At 41.3% G+C, this 22166-nt stretch overlaps 1 protein-coding gene across 2 annotated transcripts in view; it reads right to left on the bottom strand.

Annotated features, from left to right (window-relative positions):
* Positions 1-22166, bottom strand: part of AOAH (acyloxyacyl hydrolase) — a 228126-nt gene that overhangs the window by 160555 nt on the left and 45405 nt on the right. For both annotated transcript variants that reach the window (XM_063115109.1, XM_063115108.1), the window contains one exon: positions 13942-14041. In XM_063115109.1, coding sequence (XP_062971179.1) covers positions 13942-14041 — 100 coding nt within the window. The remainder of the gene's footprint in view (positions 1-13941; positions 14042-22166) is intronic.

Genomic DNA, 22166 nt, shown 5'->3' on the forward strand with positions numbered 1-22166 from the left:
CAAATGGTGCTGGGATAACTGGATATCCATATGCAGGAGAATGAAACTAGATCCATACCTCTCACCGTATACTAAAATCAACTCAAAATGGATTAAGGATTTAAATATACACCCTGAAACAATAAAACTTCGTAAAGAAAACATAGGAGAAACACTTCAGGAAATAGGACTGGGCACAGACTTCATGAATACGACCCCAAAAGCATGGGCAACCAAAGGAAAAATAAACAAATGGGATTATATCAAACTAGAAAGCTTCTGCACAGCAAAAGAAACAATTAACAGAGTTAAAAGACAACCAACAGAGTGGGAGAAAATATTTGCAAAATATACATCTGACAAAGGATTAATATCCAGAATATATAAGGAACTCAAACAACTTTACAAGAAGAAAACAAGCAACCCAATTAAAAAATGGGCAAAAGAGCTAAGTAGGCATTTCTCTAAGGAAGATATACAAATGGCCAACAGACATATGAAAAAGTGCTCAACATCACTCAGCATCCGGGTAATGCAAATCAAACCACACTGAGATACCATCTAACCCCAGTTAGGATGGCTAAAATCCAAAAGACTCTGAACGATAAATGCTGGTGAGGTTGCGGAGAAAAAGGAACTCTCATACATTGTTGGTGGGACTGCAAAATGGTGCAGCCTCTATGGAAAATGGTACGGAGGTTCCTCAAACAATTGCAGATAGTTCTACCATACGACCCAGCTATCCCACTGTTGGGAATATACCCAGAGGAATGGATATCATCATGTCTAAGGTATACCTGTTCCCCAATGTTTATCACAGCACTCTTTACAATAGCCAAGAGTTGGAACAAGCCCAAATGCCCATCATCAGATGAGTGGATACGGAAAATGTGGTTCATCTACACAATGGAATACTACTCAGCTCTAAAAACGAATGAAATACTGCCATTTGCAACAACATGGATGGACCTTGAGAGAATTATATTAAGTGAAACAAGTCAGGCACAGAAAGAGAAATACCACATGTTCTCACTTATTGGTGGGAGCTAAAAATTAATATATAAATTCACACACACACACACACACACACACACACACACAAAACGGGGGGGGAGAAGATATAACAATCACAATTACTTGAAGTTGATACGACAAGCAAAGAGAAAGGACATCGTTGGGGGGAGGGGGGGAGGGAGGAGGGAGGGAGGTTTCAGTGATGGGGAGCAATATTCAGCCACAATGTATATCGAGAAAATAAAATTTAAAAAAAAAAAAGAAGAAGACCAATAGATGAGGGAAAGTTTGGAATGTCTTAGGACTGGTTACATTGTGGTGAGCAGCATGCTGATAGAAATATGGACTGGAAAGACCATTCTAAGGAGGTCTCAGATACAATTCAGAAATTTATTGGGAACTGGGGCAAAGATCATCCTTGCCGTGAACTGGCAAGGAATTTGGCTGTATTCTGTCCATACTCTAGGACTCTATGGAAGCTGAAACTTAGGATTTGTGAACCAGAGCATTTGGTGGAAGAAATTTCTAAGCAGCAGAGCATTAAGGAAGCTTCATGGCTACTTGTAACAGCCTACACTAAGTTATGGCAGCAAAGGCATGACATAAAGCCAGAATTTAAAAGGGAAGCAGAGTGTAAAAATTTGGAAAATTTGCAGCCTGGCCATGTGGTAGAGAAGAAGAGAGCATGAAATGGTGCAGCCGGGAGAACATTAGCTAAGAAGATTAGTACAAAGAAAGGGGATTATCAAGAGAAAGGGAAAAGGGCCCTGAAGACATTGCAGAAGCCTCTGCGGCCAATCCTTCCATTTCAGGCCCAAAGACCTAGGGAGACACAATGGGCTAGGGGAACAGGCTTGAGACACCCTCCACAGGCTCACTGCTCAGAACCACCTTGGGAAGCTGCTTCCAGCACCCAGGCTGCTTTGGCTGCTCCAGCCATGGCTAAATTGGTCACAGGTGTGGCTGGACCTGCAGCTTTGGAAAGGACAAGCCAGAAGCCTTGTTGGTGTCCATGTGGTGTTAAGTCTCTAGGCTCAAGAATGCTAGAGCTGTGGAGGCTTGGGAGCCTCCACACTGATTTCAGAGGATGTATGGAAAAGTCTGGGGGCCCAGAAAGAGATCTGTTGCATGAGGTGGAGTCACCACAGACAACCTCCTCTAGAGCAATGCTGAGCAGAAATTTGGGGTCAGAGTTGCAGCAGAGAAACCCCATCTGTGCCATGCCTAGTGGAGCCATGAGAGTGGGACCACCATGGAGACGCCAGACCTGTGGAGTTACCAGGGTACAATGACAGCCTTCAAGAGCTAAAGCATCACCTGAGACCAGGAAAGGCATAGAAGTGGAGCTGCCAGAGGACTTGTGGACCCAACCCCCACATCAGCGTGCAGAGGACGTTGAACATGGAGTCAAGTTATAAGATTCACCAGCTTTAAGATTCAGTGCATGTCCTCCTGGGTTTTGGACTTGTTTGGGACCTGTTTCCCCTTTCTTTTGGACCATTTCTCCCTTTTGGAATGGAAATATGTACCTTATGTTTGTCCCACCATTGTATCTTGGAAGTAGATAACTTGTTTTCAATTTCACAGATGGGACTTTGAACTTTGGGCTTTTGAGTTGAAACAATTTAAGATTTTGGGGATAAAATGAATGAAAAGTGACATGAAGTTTGGAGGTCCAGGGGCAGAATGATAGAGTTTGGATGTGTTGTCCCTGCAAAACTCATGTGGAAATCTGATCCCAATGTGACAGTTTTGGAAGCTGTTTGAGTCATGGGGGTGGATCCCTCATGAATGGATTAATGCTCTCCCTAGGTGGGGGGAGTAATGAGTGAGATCTCACTCTATTAGTTCCCATGAGAGCTGATTGTTTAAAAGACCTCTTTTCTATCTCTCTTGCTTCCTCTTGCCATGTGATCTGCTTGTACCCACTGGATGCCTGCCACTTTCCACCATGAGCAGAAGCAGCCTGAGGCCTGCACCAGATGCAGCTGTCCCAGAATCATGAGCCAAATAAACCTCTGTTCTTTATAAGTTACCCAGTCTCAGGTATTCTGTTATAGCAACACAAAACAGACTAATACAGGCATATTGGCCAGGAGGGTCTTGAGGAAGCCTTTAAGTGGCTGGAAATTATCTATGTCTGCATGTATATCTTTACTTAGGTAGGTAATTCTATTTACTAATTTATACATACCTTGTAGGAGTGATTTGTATGCCACGGGAATGAAAAAATAGGGCTGCTGTACACCATTTAAAAAATATGTGCTGAAAATGTAATGTTATAGAGAAAGGCAGGATACAAAATTGTATATGCATTGAGGGGTTGTCAAGATGGCAGTGGCTGCGGCGGCTGGCGCGGAGTAGCTGAGGTGGAAAAGGCGGCCACTGGGCCTCAGGCAGCCGGGAAACTTATGGACCTTCCTCTCGCCATCTCTTAAGGGAGGACCGCTGCTGCTGGCCGGTCGTGGGGGGTGACCGCCACTTTGCCCCCGGCAGGAGAGGCTGCCTCACTTACAGGCAACAGCTTTGAAGTGTGGAGCAGGAAAAGAACTGTTTCTTAGCTGCAAAAGCGAGTCTCTAAACAGGGAACATGGCGCCAGGGCTGCTGTGGATGCAGACAGGATGCCGGAGGCCAGGGCCGCGCTGAAGGTGGCCAGCTGCCCTATTCAGGATTCGAGGTTTCAGGCCGGCTTTAAAGAAGATTCCTGGGAGCGCCCGAGCCGCGCCGCGACTGAACAGCCCGAGGCGGCAGCAGCCGAGAATGGGGAAGGCAACAAACCAGAGACAGAGAGCGAGCACCCGACCTGGCACGGCACTGTGAGTGACCGTTGGCCCAGCTCTGTTCGGGGGGCAGATGCCCACCCAGCTCCCGCCTGCACCAGCAGGCCACTCAGTGCCCCGGTGCTGCCTCCATTTTCCCAGGTGCGGGCGGCTCCGCCCGGCTCGGCCGCCACTGAGCCCTCCCACTTGCTTGGCCTGGCGCGGGGCTTTCCGGAGCCTGCAGGCTGGCCTCCCCTCCCACTCCATCCGTGGTTCTCTGGCAGGGCTGGTGGCGGGGGGGCGTCCCCAGCCAGTGTTGGGAGGGCAAGGAAGTACGGGCGGGCTGACTGTCACTCCACCACACCCTGGACTCGGGCCCCCGGTAAACTTCCTGTTACTGGGAGGCAGATACCATCTCTGCGGCCACCAGTTTGGAAAAAAGCCTAACGAATTTCTGCTTGGGAATAGTGTGGTAGGAGAGTTCCCAGGTCCGCTTGAACCTGCTGGAGACCAGGCTGCAGGCAGGCGCTAGACTCAGTTTATACCGGGGGGATACAAAGGTGAACAAGACCCGAGAAAGATCTACATAGTGCTACAAAGGCACCCAGAGAGACCGGTCGTCTGTGCCTAGCAGAAACCTGGTAGACTTCCTGGGCAAGGCGGTGCCGAGCAGGGTCTTGAAGGCCCAGCTGATAGACGAGGGGTGCAGAAGACACGCCCCAGCCCAGCACAGTGCGCACAGAGTGGGGAGACGTGCGACCAGGGAGGCGGAGACTAGACAGAAACCACACACCCGGTGGGGTCGCCACTGGGTGTGAGCACACGGAACGGGGAGAAGTCCTGCACAGGAAGTGAAAGCTCAACAGCGATCACACACCCTGTGGTACGTAATCCACCAGCCCAGCAGAGTCCAAGCTGACCAGAAAGGTGGCTCCCCGGAGAAGCCCAAGACCCGAGGCAACCACACACACAAGGCACTAGAGGCCAACTGAGCAGTCACGGAGGGAGCCATACGAAATTGGCAACCACAGCAACATTCTAGTTATTCATTAGTCTCAAACCGGTGGACTGTGAAACCCCCTGCCACAAAGAATAAACATCAAAAAAAAGATACCAGAAATACAAAAAATCAAGAAAGTACACCACCAAAAGTTAATAAATCTCAAACTCTAGATCCTATAGAACAAGAAGCCCTTGAAATGACTGACAAGGAATTTCGAGTGATAATTCTAAGGAAACTGAATGAGATACAAGAAAACACAGCTAGACATCATGATGAAATGAGGAAAAGTATACAGGATCTGAAAGAGGAAATGTACAAAGAAATCAATGTCCTGAAAAAAAATGTAGCAGAACTTGCTGAACTGAAGAAGTTATTCAACGAAATAAAAAACACAACGGAGAGTTTAACCAGCAGGCTTGTCGAAGTTGAAGAGAGAACCTCTGAACTTGAAGATGGGCTGTTTGAAATAACACAAGAAGACAAAAAGAAAGAAAAAAGAATCAAGGACATTGAAGAAAATCTGAGAGAGATATCAGACAACCTTAAGCGCTCAAATATCCGAGTCATGAGTATTCCAGAAGGGGAGGAAAATGGAGATTCTATTGAAAACATATTCAACCAAATAGTGGCAGAAAACTTCCCAGGTATAGGAAAAATCACAGATCTTCAGATCCAGGAAGCTCAATGATCTCCAAATGTATTCAACCCAAAAAGACCTTCTCCAAGACATGTCATAGTCAAATTGGCAAAACTCAGAGATAAAGAGAGAATCTTAAAAACTGCAAGAGAGAAGCGTCAAATCACCTATAAGGGAGCCCCAATCAGGTTAACATCAGACTTTTCATCACAAACCCTAAAAGCTAGAAAGGAATGGGATGATATTTTCAAAATACTAAAAGACAAAGATTGCCAGCCAAGAATACTCTACCCTGCAAGGCTATCCTTCCGAAATGAGGGGAAAATAGTATATTTCTTAGACAAACAGAAACTGTGGGAGTTCACTACCACACGACCACCCTTACAAGAAATCCTCAAGGAAGTACTGGGTTTGGTTCCTGAAAAATAACTACCACTGCCATAAAAACCCAAGAAAAATATAAACCCGCTAGTATAATAAAAATGGCATTCATGAAGAGAAAACAAGCTAACAAAAACACTATCTACAACCTAAGGAACCAACAAACAAAGAAACCAAACAGCAAATCAGAAAGCAAGGAACAAAAGACACCTAAGACAGTCAAACAACCAATAAAATGCTAGGAACAAATCAACACATTTCAATAACAACTCTTAATGTAAAAGGCTTAAATTCCCGAATTAAAAGACACAGACTGGCTGACTGGATCAAAAGCAGGACCCAACTATATGCTGCCTACAAGAGACCCACCTCACCCATAAAGATTCACACACACTAAGAGTGAAAGGATGGAAAAAGATTTACCATGCAAACAGAAAAGAAAAACGAGCTGGAGTAGGTATTCTTATATCTGACAAAATAGACTTTAAACTAAAAACCATAAAAAGAGACAATGAGGGACACTACTTAATGATAAAAGGACTGATGCATCAAGAAGACATAACAGTCATAAATATGTACGCACCCAATGTTGGAGCAGCCAGATTTATAAAACAAACTCTATTAGACCTAAAGAAGGAAATAGACACTAATACCATAATAGCAGGGGACCTGAACACACCACTGTCAATATTAGACAGATCATCTAGGCAAAGAATCAGTAGAGAAACACATGATCTAAACAAGACTCTAGACCAATTGGAATTGGCAGATATCTACAGAACATTCCATCCAACAACCTCAGAATATTAATTCTTCTCATCAGCACATGGATCATTCTCCAGGATAGATCACATATTAGGTCACAAATCAAGTCTCAATAAATTCAAAAACATTGGAATTATCCCATGTATCTTCTCAGACCACAATGGATTAAAACTAGAAATTAATAACAAACGAAACTCTGGAAACTATACAAACACATGGAAATTAAACAGCATTCTACTTAATGACATATGGGTCCAACAAGAAATCAAGCAGGAAATCAAAAAATTTATTGAAACTAATGAAAACAATGATACATCATACCAAAACCTGTGGGATACTGCAAAAGCAGTATTGAGGGGAAAATTTATTGCATTAAACGCTCACTTCAGAAGAATAGAAAGATGGCAAGTGAACAACCTAACACTTCACCTTAAAGAACTAGAAAAACAAGAACAATCCAAACCTAAAGTTAGCAGACGGAAAGAAATCATTAATATCAGAGCAGAACTGAATGAAACTGAAAACCAAAAAACAATTCAAAAGATCAACGAATCAAAAAGTTGGTTTTTTGAAAAGATAAATAAAATTGACAAACCATTAGCATGGCTAACAAAAAAAAGAAGAGAGAAGACTCAAATAACAAATTTTAAAAATGAAAAAGGCGATATTACAACTGATTCATCTGAAATACAAGGAATCATTCGAGACTACTATAAACAACTATACGCCAACAAATTTGAAAATCTGGAGGAAATGGATAAATTTCTGGACACACACAAGCTCCCAAAACTGAACTGTGAAGATGTAGAAAATTTGAACAGACAAATAATAAAGGAGATTGAAGCTGTTATCAGAAGGTTCCCAACAAAGAAAAGCCCAGGACCAGATGGACTCACAGCAGAATTTTACCAAACATTCAAAGAGGAATTGACACCAATTCTTTACAAACTATTCCAAAACATTGAAACGGACGCAAATCTCCCAAACTCATTCTATGAAGCAAACATCATCCTGATACCAAAACCAGGTAAAGATATAACCAAAAAAGAAAACTACAGGCCAATATCCTTGATGAATATAGATGCAAAAATCCTCACTAAAATACTAGCAAACAGAATACAGCAACACATACATAAAATTATTCATCATGATCAAGTGGGATTCATCCCAGGGATGCAAGGTTGGTTCAACATACGCAAATCAATAAATGTGATACACCATAGTAATAAACTCAAACACAAGGACCATATGATCATATCTATAGATGCTGAAAAAGCATTTGATAAAGTTCAGCACTCATTCATGACAAAGACCCTCTATAAGTTAGGTATAGAGGGAAAGTATCTCAACATAATTAAAGCCATATATGCCAAACCCACTGCCAATATCATCCTGAATGGGGAAAAGCTGAAAGCTTTTCCTTTAAGAACAGGCACTAGACAAGGATGCCCACTCTCACCACTCCTATTCAACATAGTGTTGGAAGTACTAGCCAGAGCAATCAGAGAAGAGAAGGAAATAAAGGGCATCCAGATTGGAAAAGAGGAAGTCAAACTGTCCCTGTTTGCAGATGACATGATCGTATATATCAAACAGCCTAAAACCTCTACAAAAAACCTGTTGGAATTGATAAATGATTTCAGCACAGTAGCAGGATACAAAACCAACACACAAAAATCAGTAGCATTTCTTTTCTCCAATAGTGAACATGCAGAACGAGAAATCAAGAAAGCCTGCCCATTTATAATAGCCACCAAAAAAATAAAATACTTAGGAATTGAGTTAACCAAGGAGGTGAAAAATCTCTATAATGAGAACTACAAACCACTGCTGAGAGAAATTAGAGAGGATACAAGAAGATGGAAAGATATCCCATGCTCTTGGATCGGAAGAATCAACATAGTGAAAATGTCCATACTACCCAAAGTGATATACAAATTCAATGCAATCCCCATCAAAATTCCAAAGACATTTTTCTGAGAAATGGAAAGAACTATCCAGACATTTATATGGAACAATAAAAGACCACGCATAGCCAAAGCAATGCTGAGCAAAAAAAATAAAGCTGGAGGCATAACACTACCTGACTTTAAGCTATACTACAAAGCGATAATAACCAAAACAGTATGGTACTGGCATAAAAACAGACACACTGACCAATGGAATAGAATAGAGAATCCAGAAATCAACCCACATACTTACTGCCATCTGATCTTTGACAAAGGCACCAAGCCTATTCACTGGGGAAGGGACTGCCTCTTCAGCAAATGGTGCTGGGATAACTGGATATCCATATGCAGGAGAATGAAACTAGATCCATACCTCTCACCGTATACTAAAATCAACTCAAAATGGATTAAGGATTTAAATATACACCCTGAAACAATAAAACTTCTTAAAGAAAACATAGGAGAAACACTTCAGGAAATAGGACTAGGCACAGACTTCATGAATACGACCCCAAAAGCACGGGCAACCAAAGGAAAAATAAACAAATGGGATTATATCAAACTAAAAAGCTTCTGCACAGCAAAAGAAACAATTAACAGAGTTAAAAGACAACCAACAGAGTGGGAGAAAATATTTGCAAAATATACATCTGACAAAGGATTAATATCCAGAATATATAAGGAACACAAACAACTTTACAAGAAGAAAACAAGCAACCCAATTAAAAAATGGGCAAAAGAGCTAAGTAGGCATTTCTCTAAGGAAGATATACAAATGGCCAACAGACATATGAAAAAATGCTCAACATCACTCAGCATCCGGGAAATGCAAATCAAAACCACATTGAGATACCATCTAACCCCAGTTAGGATGGCTAAAATCCAAAAGACTCTGAACGATAAATGCTGGTGAGGTTGCAGAGAAAAACGAACTCTCATACATTGTTGGTGGGACTGCAAAATGGTGCAGCCTCTATGGAAAATGGTATGGAGGTTCCTCAAACAATTGCAGATAGTTCTACCATACGACCCAGCTATCCCACTGTTGGGAATATACCCAGAGGAATGGATATCATCATGTCTAAGGTATACCTGTTCCCCAATGTTTATCGCAGCACTCTTTACAATAGCCAAGAGTTGGAACAAGCCCCAATGCCCATCATCAGATGAGTGGATACGGAAAATGTGGTTCATCTACACAATGGAATACTACTCAGCTCTAAAAACGAATGAAATACTGCCATTTGCAACAACATGGATGGACCTTGAGAGAATTATATTAAGTGAAACAAGTCAGGCACAGAAAGAGAAATACCACATGTTCTCACTTATTTGTGGGAGCTAAAAATTAATATATAAATTCACACACACACACACACACACACACACACACACACACACACACACACACACACACACACACACAGAAAAACCGGGGGGGGGAGAAGATATAACAACCACAATTATTTGAAGTTGATACGACAAGCAAACAGAAAGGACATTGTTGGAGGGGGAGGGAGAAGGGAGGCAGGTTTTGGTGATGGGGACCAATATTCAGCCACAATGTATATCGACAAAATAAAATTAAAAAAAATAAATAAATAAAGCTTAATCCCCGCTGTAAAAAAAAAAAACAAAACAAAACCAAAATTGTATATGCAACATTATCATAACCTAAAGAAATTATTAATGCAATATAATTTATTTTAAAAATTAAAAAGAAAACAACCAACTTTTAAACATTGTTTGTTTTTGGTGGTGGGATTCTAGTTGATTCTTGAGAAGGGACTCCATGGGAGGAATTCCAGAAACACTGACACAATGGTTAAGAGACCAGCTAACCTTTCTGAGCAGAAAGACAGGGCTGTGAATACCAGTTCAGGAAGTTACATAACTTCTCTAACCCTCAGTTTCCCCACATGTAAAAGGGGTCATAATAATGCCTACATCCGGGTTTGTTTGGGAGACTAAACCAGATGAAGTGTAAGCCTTTCTGCCCAGTGTCTGGCACACAGCAAGTGCTCAGGTAACATCAGGCAGGCCATTAAAGGGAATCCCAATGACAGAGAGGAGTGAAGCTGTCCATGTTTACACCAACTGTTTCTCTTTTCTGGGTCATTGCAGAGCTGGTAGCTGGTGAGGGAGATTTGTGGCAGGGGGTGAAGGTGTGAACAGCCACCAGAGGCACAGGAGGGGAGCTGCCCAGGGAGCAGTTGCAGGCTGTCAGAAGTTCAGAGTGCCCCACAGTAGGGCAAGCTGAACATTTAGGGATGAAATCCTCTCACTCCCTCCCAGCTGGAGAGGATGGTCATATGTTCCAGAGTTAGGAATTGAAGAGGGGGTTGTGATGGGAAGACAAGGAAAAAAGAGTTCAGGTGTAAACTTCAGAGAGTGGAGAATGTCATTTTAAATGGGATCATTTAAAACTGAACATTTTGGAGTTCCAGTCAAGATGGCAGAATAGATGGTACCCCACATCACTCTCTCCCAGAAGTCAACCAATTTACAACCATATAGAAAAGCAACAACAGCCAAGCTGGGGCTACTGGAGCTCAAAGGAAGAGGAGGAGAGAACTACAGAGTGCATGAAGGCAGGAGAAGCCACAATGATAGAAAGAAAAAACTGCTCTGACCATTTAATGCCATGGCCACTTTAAGGCTGAAGCTGCTGAGCGCATGGAGAAGGAGATGGCTAAAGCTGAAGCTGAACCCTTCGGATGAAGTTGCATGGAGGTGGCAGGGGAGAAGAGGGTCTTGGTGGCCCCCAGGCCTATAAGACCACTAACAGGGCTCCTGTGGACCCACATTGGAGCAATGAGCCAGAACAACTGAAAAAAAAGAGCCACTCAGAGGCTGGTGAGTCATCACAAGGGACTGGTGCATGGCTCGTCCCATGGGAAGTGTTTGCAGCACAGGCCGTGGGAGAGAAGGGCCCACTGAGAGAACACTGGGGCTCAGCAAGGACAGCTGATCTGCAACGCAATCAGCACAGGACCACTCAGAGGCGACTGGTCAGGAATGCAGAGTTGCATGGGGTGCAGTTCGATGAAAAGACTCAAGCCCAGATCAGAGTTTCTACACAACCCAGGTGCACCAAATCTCTGGAGAGCTGGAAGTACCTATAAAGTCAACCATTATAACCTGTGCTGCACAAAAAGGCTTCCCTAGGGAAGCAGCAGCAAAGTAGCAATTTAGCTCAGCACAGCTCGAGTTCTGGTCCACATAGGAAGTTCCCCCACTTTAAAAGTAAACAATGACAAAAAAATTAGTTCCAGCTCAGACACACCACCAGTGCCTTGGGGCCCACCCAGGGACCTGAGGCATGGATCCAGGGACTGGACCCCCATCCCACAACCAGGCACACCATGCCAACTCCTTGGGGCCCACCTGGGGACCCAAGGAGTGGAGAAGGTGACCAGACCCCACACCTCTCAATCAGGCACACCACACCAGTGCCTCAGGTTCTGCCTGAGGACCCGAGGCATGGATCCAAGGACTGGACCCCCCTCCCACAACCAGGCACACTGTGCCAGCACCTTGGGGCCTGCCTAGGGAACCAAGGTATGGAGCCGGACACCAGAACACCCTCCCATAACCAGGCACACCACCAGCATCAAGGAGCATGCCAAATACATCACCTTCATGTGGGTGGCCCACCACAGCCACCACAATAACCATGGTTGCCACAAAAGCAGCTAGATGCCACAATCACCACGCAGAGGGTCTGCCAGCTTATGGAGTGCATTGACACAAGGATAGTCACCAGCAGAGACCAAAGAAAAGAAGAGGATGTCTCTCTACGCAAAGCCTATTTCAGAGTGACAGAAGAAGCATCTGCTCTATGATAATATAGTGGGACCTGATCATACCTCTTAGCATTGGACAGATCATCTAGGCAACAAATCAACCAAGTAACCATTATTCTTTCAGAAGGAGAGAAGAAATGTAGGGCCATTAGAGGTGGAAGGGGTGAGAGTGAGAGTGGTGGGGTGAGATTGGACGAGGGGCATAAAGAATAAGTATGATTTGTAACAGTATATATGCTAGTAATATTGATTTGATCAACATATCTCAATGTTGAACCCCCAAAATATGTAGAGTCAATTTTGATTCAATAAAAATTTTTAAAAAAATAAATAAATAAAACTGAACATTTTGTGACTATGTATAGCTGTAGGTATAGCACATGTAACAGGATGCTATTTAAGGAAATCACAGAAACCCACAGCACTGCTTTTCTTCATAGAGATAGTTACCTCCTCACAATACCAAACAGTGACTATCATGATACGGTGTTCACATGCTACTTGAACATGCAAAAAATTTATTTTTATTTTTTTAAATTAAAATTAACCAATTCTTCTCCAAACCAGTGGAGCCCACAGCTTCACAGGTGGAATTAGAGGAAATTTAATAGGCACCTCGTCAATGACTGAGGGAGCATGAAGTACACACATGCCCCAGACATTTGCATCTCCTTCTTCCTGCTCAAGGACTGTGACAGGCTTATGGTATTTAGTATTGTCAGTCAGCAAAATGATGCTCATAGGTTCGGTCACACAGTATTAAAATTGACTTAATTTCAACATGAATAAACAGGAAATTACAATGAAAACAGAAAGCTGTTGTGTTATATACAGAAAAACTACAATTCTGAGCAAGAAGATATAGATTTTTTTTTTACAGGAAGCTTCTGAAAATCAATATCCCGAGGCCTCACTAGATTTATACTGAGTATTATACTGTCAACCAGAGCATGGGGAGGGGGTTATGTTCACATTACAGTCTTGCCTCTGACTGTAACCCAATTAAAAGTTATTCCAAATGATAAAATGCACTCAGGGTATTCTGAACAGCTATTTCTGAATGATAATGATATTGATAATTATTATATTAGCTATCAGTCTCATTAGCACTTTTTTACGTAGCAGGTATTGTGCTAAGCATTTTATATGTATCAGCTCACCGACTGCCCACAATAAAACAATGAGGAAGGTATTTATTATAACCCATTTTACAGATATGAACAACAGAGCACAGACCAGGGTGGCCAAGGTTTTCCTCGGATGAGGGACTTTCAGTGCTTATACCAGGAAAGTCCTAGGCAAACGGGATGAGTTGGACATCCTAGAAGAGTGACTTGCTGGATTTTTAAGTGGTAAAGAGGCGTTTAAATCCCTGGCTCTCTTTGGCTGATCAGATTTAGTACCTATAGCCAGCCCAGCTTGAGGTTACAGCCCACAACAGTTGAACAGCAACGACATTCTTTGGCAGCATGAGGGTAGAGATTTAGGTTGAAACTTGGGGATATTTTCACACACTGTAATTCAAAATGTTGTCGTGCCTCTGCCTGTGCCCACACCACTGAGCGAGTAAAGTCGAGCCTCCCTGTATAACATTCCCAAAGGCCTTGCATGTCACGGGACCGACATTTAGAGTGAAAACTCACTCACCTTGGGAAGGGGGTAGAGGTGACACAGGGGCTGTCCAGGGTCCTGTTTACAGAAGCCCACAGTGTGACACAGCACATCAGCATTCATATTTGCGCTGAGCCTGCGGGGAAACGGGGCAAAACAAAGGCTATTAAGGTCTCTCAGGCATTAGGAAATAGAAGCTGTTTCAAAGGAAGGTAAATCCCAGGAATGGATTCTAATCTCCTGAGCTGGCTGCAGCATGGCCTTTGAGCCCAGCCCTGTGTAGCTGCTGGATCATAATGATTTCCTGCCACATTGTTCTTTCCTACATGCAGAATAAGGTCCTGGGCCGGGAGGGGCGCGCACGGCGCTGAGTGGTGGGTCAGCCTCACACGAGCACTGGGATTCTTTTCAGGACAAGCCAAAAATAAAATTGGGAAAGGAAAAATGGATGGGGAGTAATTGGATAGGAACAATATTTTGAAGTTTGTTGGGCCTTATAGCAAAAAATTATTTATGTTATAGCCTTAAACACCTAAATTATTTTCTTAGGCATAATCCAAATTGTCTCTTCCCACTTAAAGTCGACACATTTCTTATTCTTATGGAAGAAAAAATAATGTAGTTGACTTATTTTTTCCCCTGGGGAGGGTGGAAGGATAGTGCTCTTCAAATATTTTGATTTATGTCTAGGTTTGAAGGGGCTAGAACAAATCTTCTATATCAATTTTCTCTTTGTCGCTCCCCAAACTCTTCCTACTGAGAAAAATGAGGATAATGGATTGCTTTGAATGAAGGAACCAAGTATGGAATTTTAGTAAATTTTCCAGGCAAATTATTGATTCAAACAAAAATCAAACCAAACCAAACTAACAAAAGCAAAAAGTCCAGCAACACAGGTTGGTAATACTCAGAGACTAATCTTCGTATTACCTGGAGGGACAGTGATGAATTCTACACACTTTGGGGGTTTTCCCCAGCTCACATGGTCACTTAACTGTCGCCCTTCACCCATGGGGTGGGCTTCTGGTAACCGTATTTATGCTGTGTAACTCCCAGCCAGTTGACTGGACCTCATTAGACTTCTGCATTAAGCAGGATCAATCAGATTCTCATGAAAATTCGGGACTGGTGTTAGAAAGTTTGACGTCAGTCTGGGCTATTCTCAGAATAAGAGGAGCTATAGTGAGCTGGGACCATAATGTAGTCTCTTCCTGCCATGAGGATTGAAAAGCTCACATGCAGGATGGGGTGCTGGGGACAGAGCCCAGAGGGTGAGCGGTGAGGACGCCTAGCGGAGCACCCTCCCTGGGTCGCTTTGGATTTCTGGTTCTGTTTTCAGTCTCTGTCGGGAGCCTGGATGTTTTCCTGTCCTCCAGTTCCGTGATATGTATGCTCTAGGTTCCTTTCTGTAAGTCCACTTCCACCTGTCCCCCTAGCACTGACAATGACCACCTCTGCCTCTGCTGCAATAACTACCACATTTCTTCTCTCCATGATGTTCCCCTTCCTCCTCCTTCTTTCTTCTTCATAAGCAAGGTCAAGTTGTTTCTGTTTCCTGCGACTGAAAGCAGGCACAGTCCAGATTTGGGCCCACCTCGGAGAACCACTGGTTGCCTTGGGAAGCTTGGCCCCCTGAGTGAGGGTTGGATGTAAGTCATTGCATCTGCTCTCCCACACTCCCATCCTGCTTTATTTCCCTGCTACCCACTTCACAGGCTCAGTGAGGCTGTCACTCCTCCAAAGCAATCTTACACCTGGACATGCAGAATAAGAAAGAGGATTTAGAAAGGTAAAACAAAAACGAAAGTAAACGAAACAAAAACACAACTCTGGCTTTCACTTCATGAGTGAGCAGCAGTTTTAATGGTTGCTGAACATCAAAATATTCTTTTAAAATCCCTAATAATCTTCTCTTTGGACCATCACTCCTCCAAATACAGGGAGAGGCCTTGAGAGTTTATTTCTGCCAAGTATCTTACTGTAGAACAAACTACCCTGCATTAATGAAAATGTATCTTATCAAAGCCTGTCAGAGAAAAGGGATCCGCCTCAGAAATCTCCAAATATTTTAAGGGCACTACTATGTGAAAATAGGCTGGGACCATGGGCCCCCAAATTCCATTCCAGCTGAATGAGACTAACGATGTGGCTGGCAAGATGGTTTATCAACCTTTTGTGAGCACCTGAGTTAAGAGAGAAGAGACAGCTCATGATGAGAGTCACCTGCTTAGCCCCAGGGTCCTTTCACAGGAGGTCAGGGGGTAGGAATGTAACTTAAAGTATAAAAGGAGGCCACATCTTCCACGCAGTGGGGCAAGCTCTTTGTTACAGATAAAGACCTTTACCAAACTAATGTCTGCCCAGGGCCAGTAAATCAGGAGAGGGTAGCTATTTTCACACATCTGTTCTCAATTTAATGGTTCATTTATGTCACTGATGACTGCTGTCTGGTGTTTAGTGGACTCCGGAGAGTGGTGAATAGGGCTCTGCCTAATCGTGGTTTTTAACCTAAAGCCAATATCCCATCTGTGGCAATTCAGGACCATCACAGCCAACTCATCACATGGTGTCTAAGACCTATTCTCTTTGCTCACCAAATAGAGCACAATTTCAAGTAAGTGAACTCGAATATGAGAATGGTGATGTGGACCACTTAAAGGGTGACGCTGGCGATCTCTGAGCTGGGGAACAGAAGATGGGAACTGGGCATGTGGTGTTTGTCACCAAAAGACCTAGAGTGAGAGGTACTCCCCTGGAAAGAAAGAGAAAATGCTGAACCCCATAAATCCCCACAGGTTTAAGACCACGAGAATGTGCAAGATGCATGAGAGGCGATGCAGGGTGCATGCTCCTGACTGCTCTTGGGACAGAGACCTAGATGACACATAATTTGTGAAATCTTTAGGAAATCCCCAAACTCACAAGAACCATTCTTACTGAACACTGTTTTCTTTTTCACAGAGTTGAAAATAAGAGGAAAATGGTTACATTTCTTAATAAGACTTTTTCTTTTGAGCAATTTTGGGTTCACAGCAAAATTGAGAGGAATGCGTAGAGTTTTCTCACACATCCCCTGCCCCCACATGCACAGCCTCTCTGTTATCAACATCTTCCGCAAGCACATTTGTTAAAATTGATAAACCTACATCGACACATTATCATCACCCGAAGTCCGTAGTTTACATTAAGGTTCACTCTTGGTGCTGTACATTCTAGGGGTTTAGATAAATATGTAATGACACATTTGCCATTATAGTATACAGATTGGATTATCACTGCCCTAAAAATTCTCTGTACTCAGACTGTTTATTTCTCTCTTCCTCCTAACCCCTGCTCCACTGATTTAAAAGATCCATAGTTTTGTTTCCATAGTTTTATCTTTTCCAAAACGGTACAGTTGGAATCACACAGTACCTCGTCTTTTCAGACTGGCTTCTTTCACTTGGGAACATGCATTTAAGTTTTCTCAATGTCTCTGTGAACTGACAGCTCGCTTCCTTTTATTGCTGAACAATGTTCCACTGTGCAGTTGAACAACCGTTTGTTTATCCCATTGGACATTATGTTTGCTTCCAGTTTTTGATGATTATGAGTAATGCTATTATGAACATTCATATGCAGGTTTCTGTGTGCATGTAAGTTTTCAACTCAATTGAGTAAATACCCAGGAGCATGATGGCTGATGTATTTGGAAAGGCTATATTTAGTTTTGTAAGAAATTATTAATTTTTTCAGTTTTTTGAATTTTAGCCATTCTGTGGTGAGCAGTTGTATCTCCTTGTATGTATGTAGGTATGTAGGTATTTAAACATAATTAATTATACATATCTGTGGGGTACAGCATTGAATATCATTACCTGTGTACAATATATGATGGTCAAATTAGGATTACCATATTCAACATTACACAATGCAACATTTTTTTTGTCCCTTTACCAATTTCTTGCTAACCTCCCCGTCCCCCTTTCCCACCTCTGGTGGCCTCAGTTCTGTTCTCTCCTTTTGTAAGTTCACCATATTATTGTGATTGTTGTATCTTTCTTTCTTTTTATTTATCAACTTTTTAGTTTCCACTTACGAGTGAGTTTTGTTGTTTTAATTTGCAATCCCGTGATAGCATATACTGTGGAGCGTCTTTTCATAGGCTCATTTGCCATCTGCATTTCTTTGGTGAGGTATCTGCTAAGGTCTTTGACCCATTTTTTAATTGGGTTGTTTGTGTTCTTATTGTTGAGTTTTAAGAATTCTTTGTATATTTTGAATAACTGATGTTTATCAGATATGTCTTTTGCAAATAGTTTCTCCACGTCTGTGGCTTGTCTTTTCAGTCTCTTGACAGTGTCTTTTGCAGAGCAAAAATTTTATTTTAATAATGTCCAGCTTATCAATTCAATTTCTTTAACAGAAATAGGCCTATTCAGATGACATACTTCTTCTTGTGTGAGTTTTGGCAGTTTGTGTCTTTAATGGAATTGGCCCATTTCCTCTAGGTTATCTAATTCATGGGCATAGGGTAATTCACAGTATTCATTCATTATCTTTTTAATGTCGATGGGATCTGTGGAGCTATTCTTTCTTTCATTTATGATACCAGTAATTTTTGTCCTCTCTCTTTTTGCCTTAACCTGGCTGGAGGTTTATCAATTTTCTTGATCTTTCCAAAGAACAAGCATTTGGATTCATTGATTTTCTCTATTTTTCTGTTTTCAATTTCATTGTTTTCAGCTCAAATTTTTATTATTTATGTATTTCTGCTTACTGTGGATTTAATTTGCCCTTCTTTTTCTGTCCTAAGGTGGAAATTTAAATGACTGATTTTAGATATTTTTTCTAATAGATGCATTCAAAATCCATTTATATCACAAATTTTAAGTTGTATTTTCAGTTTTATTTAGTTCAAAATATTTAAAAATTTCTCCTGAGATTTTTCTTTGACCCATGTGTTATTTAGAAGTATGTTGTTTAACTGGGATTTCCAGTTAGCTTTCTTCTATTGATTTCTAGTTTAATACCATTGTGGTCTGAGAGCAAACATTGTGTAATTTCTACTCTTTTAAATTTGTTAAGGTGTATTTTATGGCTCAGAATATGGTTTATCTTGATGAACAATCCATGTGAGCTTGAGAAGAATGTGTATTCTTCTGTTGTTGGATGAAGTAGTCTTTAGATGTTAATTATATCCAGTTAATTTATGGCATTGTTGAATTCAACTATGTTATTACTGATTTTCTGCCTGCTGGATCTGCCCATTTCTGATAGAGGGGTGTTGAAGTCTCCAACTACACCAGTGAATTCATCTATTTCTCCTTTCAGTTCTATTGGTTTTTGCTTAATGTATTTTGATGCTCTTTTGTTAGGTGCATGCATGTTAAGAATTGTTGTCTTCCTGGACAAATGATCCTTTATCATTATGCAACACCCTTCTTTATCCCTTGTAACTTTCCTTGCTTTGAATTCTGTTCTGTCTAAAATTAATATAGCTACTTTTGCTTTCTTTTGATTTGTGTTAGCATGGTATATCTTTCTCCATTCATTTACTTTTTATCTATACATGTCTTTATGTTTAAAGTAAATATAATAGTTTATTGTAAACAACATATAGTTGGGTATTGTTTTTGACCCACTCTGACAACCTGTCTTTTAATTGGTGCATTTAGACATTCAAAGTCATTATTGATAAGTTGGATTAACATTATTGTATTTGTTACTGTTTTCTATTTGTTGCCCTAGTTCTTTGCTTTTATTATTTCTTTCCACTCTTTTTTTTTTTTTTTTTTGTCTTTGGTGGCTTTAATTGAGCATTTTATTTTATGATTTCATTTTCTCTCCTCTCTTAGCATATCAGTTGTGCTTCTATTTTTTTTTTCTTTCTTAGTGGTTGTCCTAGAGTTTGTAATAGGCACTTACAACTAATCCAAACCCACTTTCAAATAGCACTATACCGCTTCACAGGTAGTGTACCATATAATGGCAGAAAAATACTAATTCTTCCCACCCATACCTTGTGTCATTGCTGTCATTCATTTTGCTTATATATAAGCATACACACAAATAAGTGCACATAATTGAATACATTGTTCCTATTATTATTTTTTAATAAACTGTTATGGGTTAGGTTAAGAATAAGAAAACACAAAAGTTTTTATTGTACCTTCAGTTATTTCTTCTTTGATGCTCCTTTTTAGAAAAAAATATAGATTCAAATTTCTGATTCATATTATTTTACTCTTCTCTAAGGAACTTTTTAAAAACATTTATGCAAGGCAGGTCTATTAGCAACAAATTTCCTCAATTTTTGTTTGTCTGATAAAGACTTTATTTTTCCATCACTTTTGAAGGGTTATTTTGCAGGAAACATAATTCTAGATCGGTAGATTTTTCCTCTTAACACTTTGAATATTTCACTCTATTTTCTTCCTCCTTGCATGGTTTCTTAGGAGAAGTAAGATGTAATTCTTATCTTTGCTCCTCAATAGGTAAGTTTTTCCCTGCCTCTGGCTTTTTTCAGTATTTTTCTTTATCTTTGATTTTCTGAAGTTGGAAAATGATATGCCTAGGTGTAGATTTTTTGTTTGTTTTTGGTTTTGTATTTTTTTGCATTTACGTTGCCTAGTGTTCTCTGAGCTTTCTGGATCTGTGGTATGTATTCCTATTATACATATGTTACACCTTTTGTAGTTGTCCCACAGTTCTTGAATAGTTTGTTCTGGTTTTCTTTTCTTTTTCTTTCTTTCTCTTTTTGTCTTTGATCTCTTTGCTTTTCAGCTTTGGAGGTTTCTGTTGATATATTCTCAAGCTCAGAGATTCTTTCTTCAACTGTTTCCAATCTACTAACAAGCCCATCAAAATCATTCTACATTTCTGTTACAGTGTTTTTGCTCTCCAGCATTTCTAAAAATTACTTTTTGTTAAGATTTTCATCCCTGTTTATATATTGCCCATCTGTTCTTGCATGCTGTCCACTTTATCTATTCGAACTCTTAGCATATTAATTATAGTTTTAAATTCCTTGTCTTATAATTACAATGTCCCTGACATATCCAGTGCCAATGCTTGTTCTGTCTTTTCAAACTGTGTTTTTTGCCTCTTAATATGTCTTGTAACTTTCTTGGCTGCCAGACATGATGTACTGGGTAAAGGGACTGCTGTAAATGGGCCTTTCTTTAGTACTGCACTGGTGTGGTAGGTGGGGAGGGGAAATGTTCTATAGTTCTGTGGGAGCCTGTGTCTCTGGATTGTACACTTCACAATCGTTTCTTAGTTTTTTCTCCCCTCTTAGGTGGGACAGGATGGCTCGATTGTGCTAGAGTTGGATATTTCTCTTCTCTTAGGTCAGTTAGCCTCTGATAAAACCCCAACAGGTTAGGTTCTATTGAGGGCAGACCTTGTTAAAGAAAATAGAATGCTCTGGCATATTTCATAGTGATTCCTTCTCCCCTTCTCCCTTTACCCCCTGCTCCTGCCACCAGAAGCATGAGGGGATCCCCCCAATAATTACTGTGAGAATCTAGTCCAACTCCTGGAGGTAAAACTTAGATAAGTGTGGGCACACCCTTATGACTGGGCACCCTAGAGTGCCCAGATGCGTCTTCATCTAGCCTCCGACAATTTGCCAATTACAGTTCAGGTTTCTCTACCCTGGTAATGACTTCTGAGGCAGTTTCTGCTTTGGTAAGTTGTGATTCTCTGTATCCATCTGTCTCTCCCCAATTTTGGAGGGAGAGGTTTTCCCAGCTATCTCATTTCTCTTAAGAATCTAAGAAATGTGGTTGACTTTTCAGTTTGTTCAGCTTTTTACTTGTTAGGAAAGAGTGGTGAGTTCCAAGCTCCATACATGTGGAACCTACCACACTTTAATTACTTTCTTTTACCACCTGTACAGGTACAGATGTGTACAGGAGTGAGGCTTGTGGTGGGGGGCAGGGGGAGGGCTTCAAGACATTTGGGAGAGCCAATTGACAAGCTTGGTTAGGACCGTGGCAGAATGAAATCAATGATGATGATGATGATGATGATTATCCTAAATATAAGAAAGAGATCAAGGGTTACCAGATGGACAGAGTAACAGAGCCTGTGGCAGGGATGGGGGATAGGGCCCCTTTTTTACTTGAAAGTACTAAAATTTAGACATGTGACATTACTTGTAAAAGGAGATTTTATATATTAATTGTAGACACAGTGATATACCAACAGAATTGAGAGATCTTCCTCATACAACTTAATGTTTTTATCCCATTTCTGAACAACTGTCCTTACAGTGT

Source organism: Cynocephalus volans, chromosome 11 (genome assembly GCF_027409185.1).
Source record: "Cynocephalus volans isolate mCynVol1 chromosome 11, mCynVol1.pri, whole genome shotgun sequence".
Classification (NCBI taxonomy): domain Eukaryota; kingdom Metazoa; phylum Chordata; class Mammalia; order Dermoptera; family Cynocephalidae; genus Cynocephalus; species Cynocephalus volans.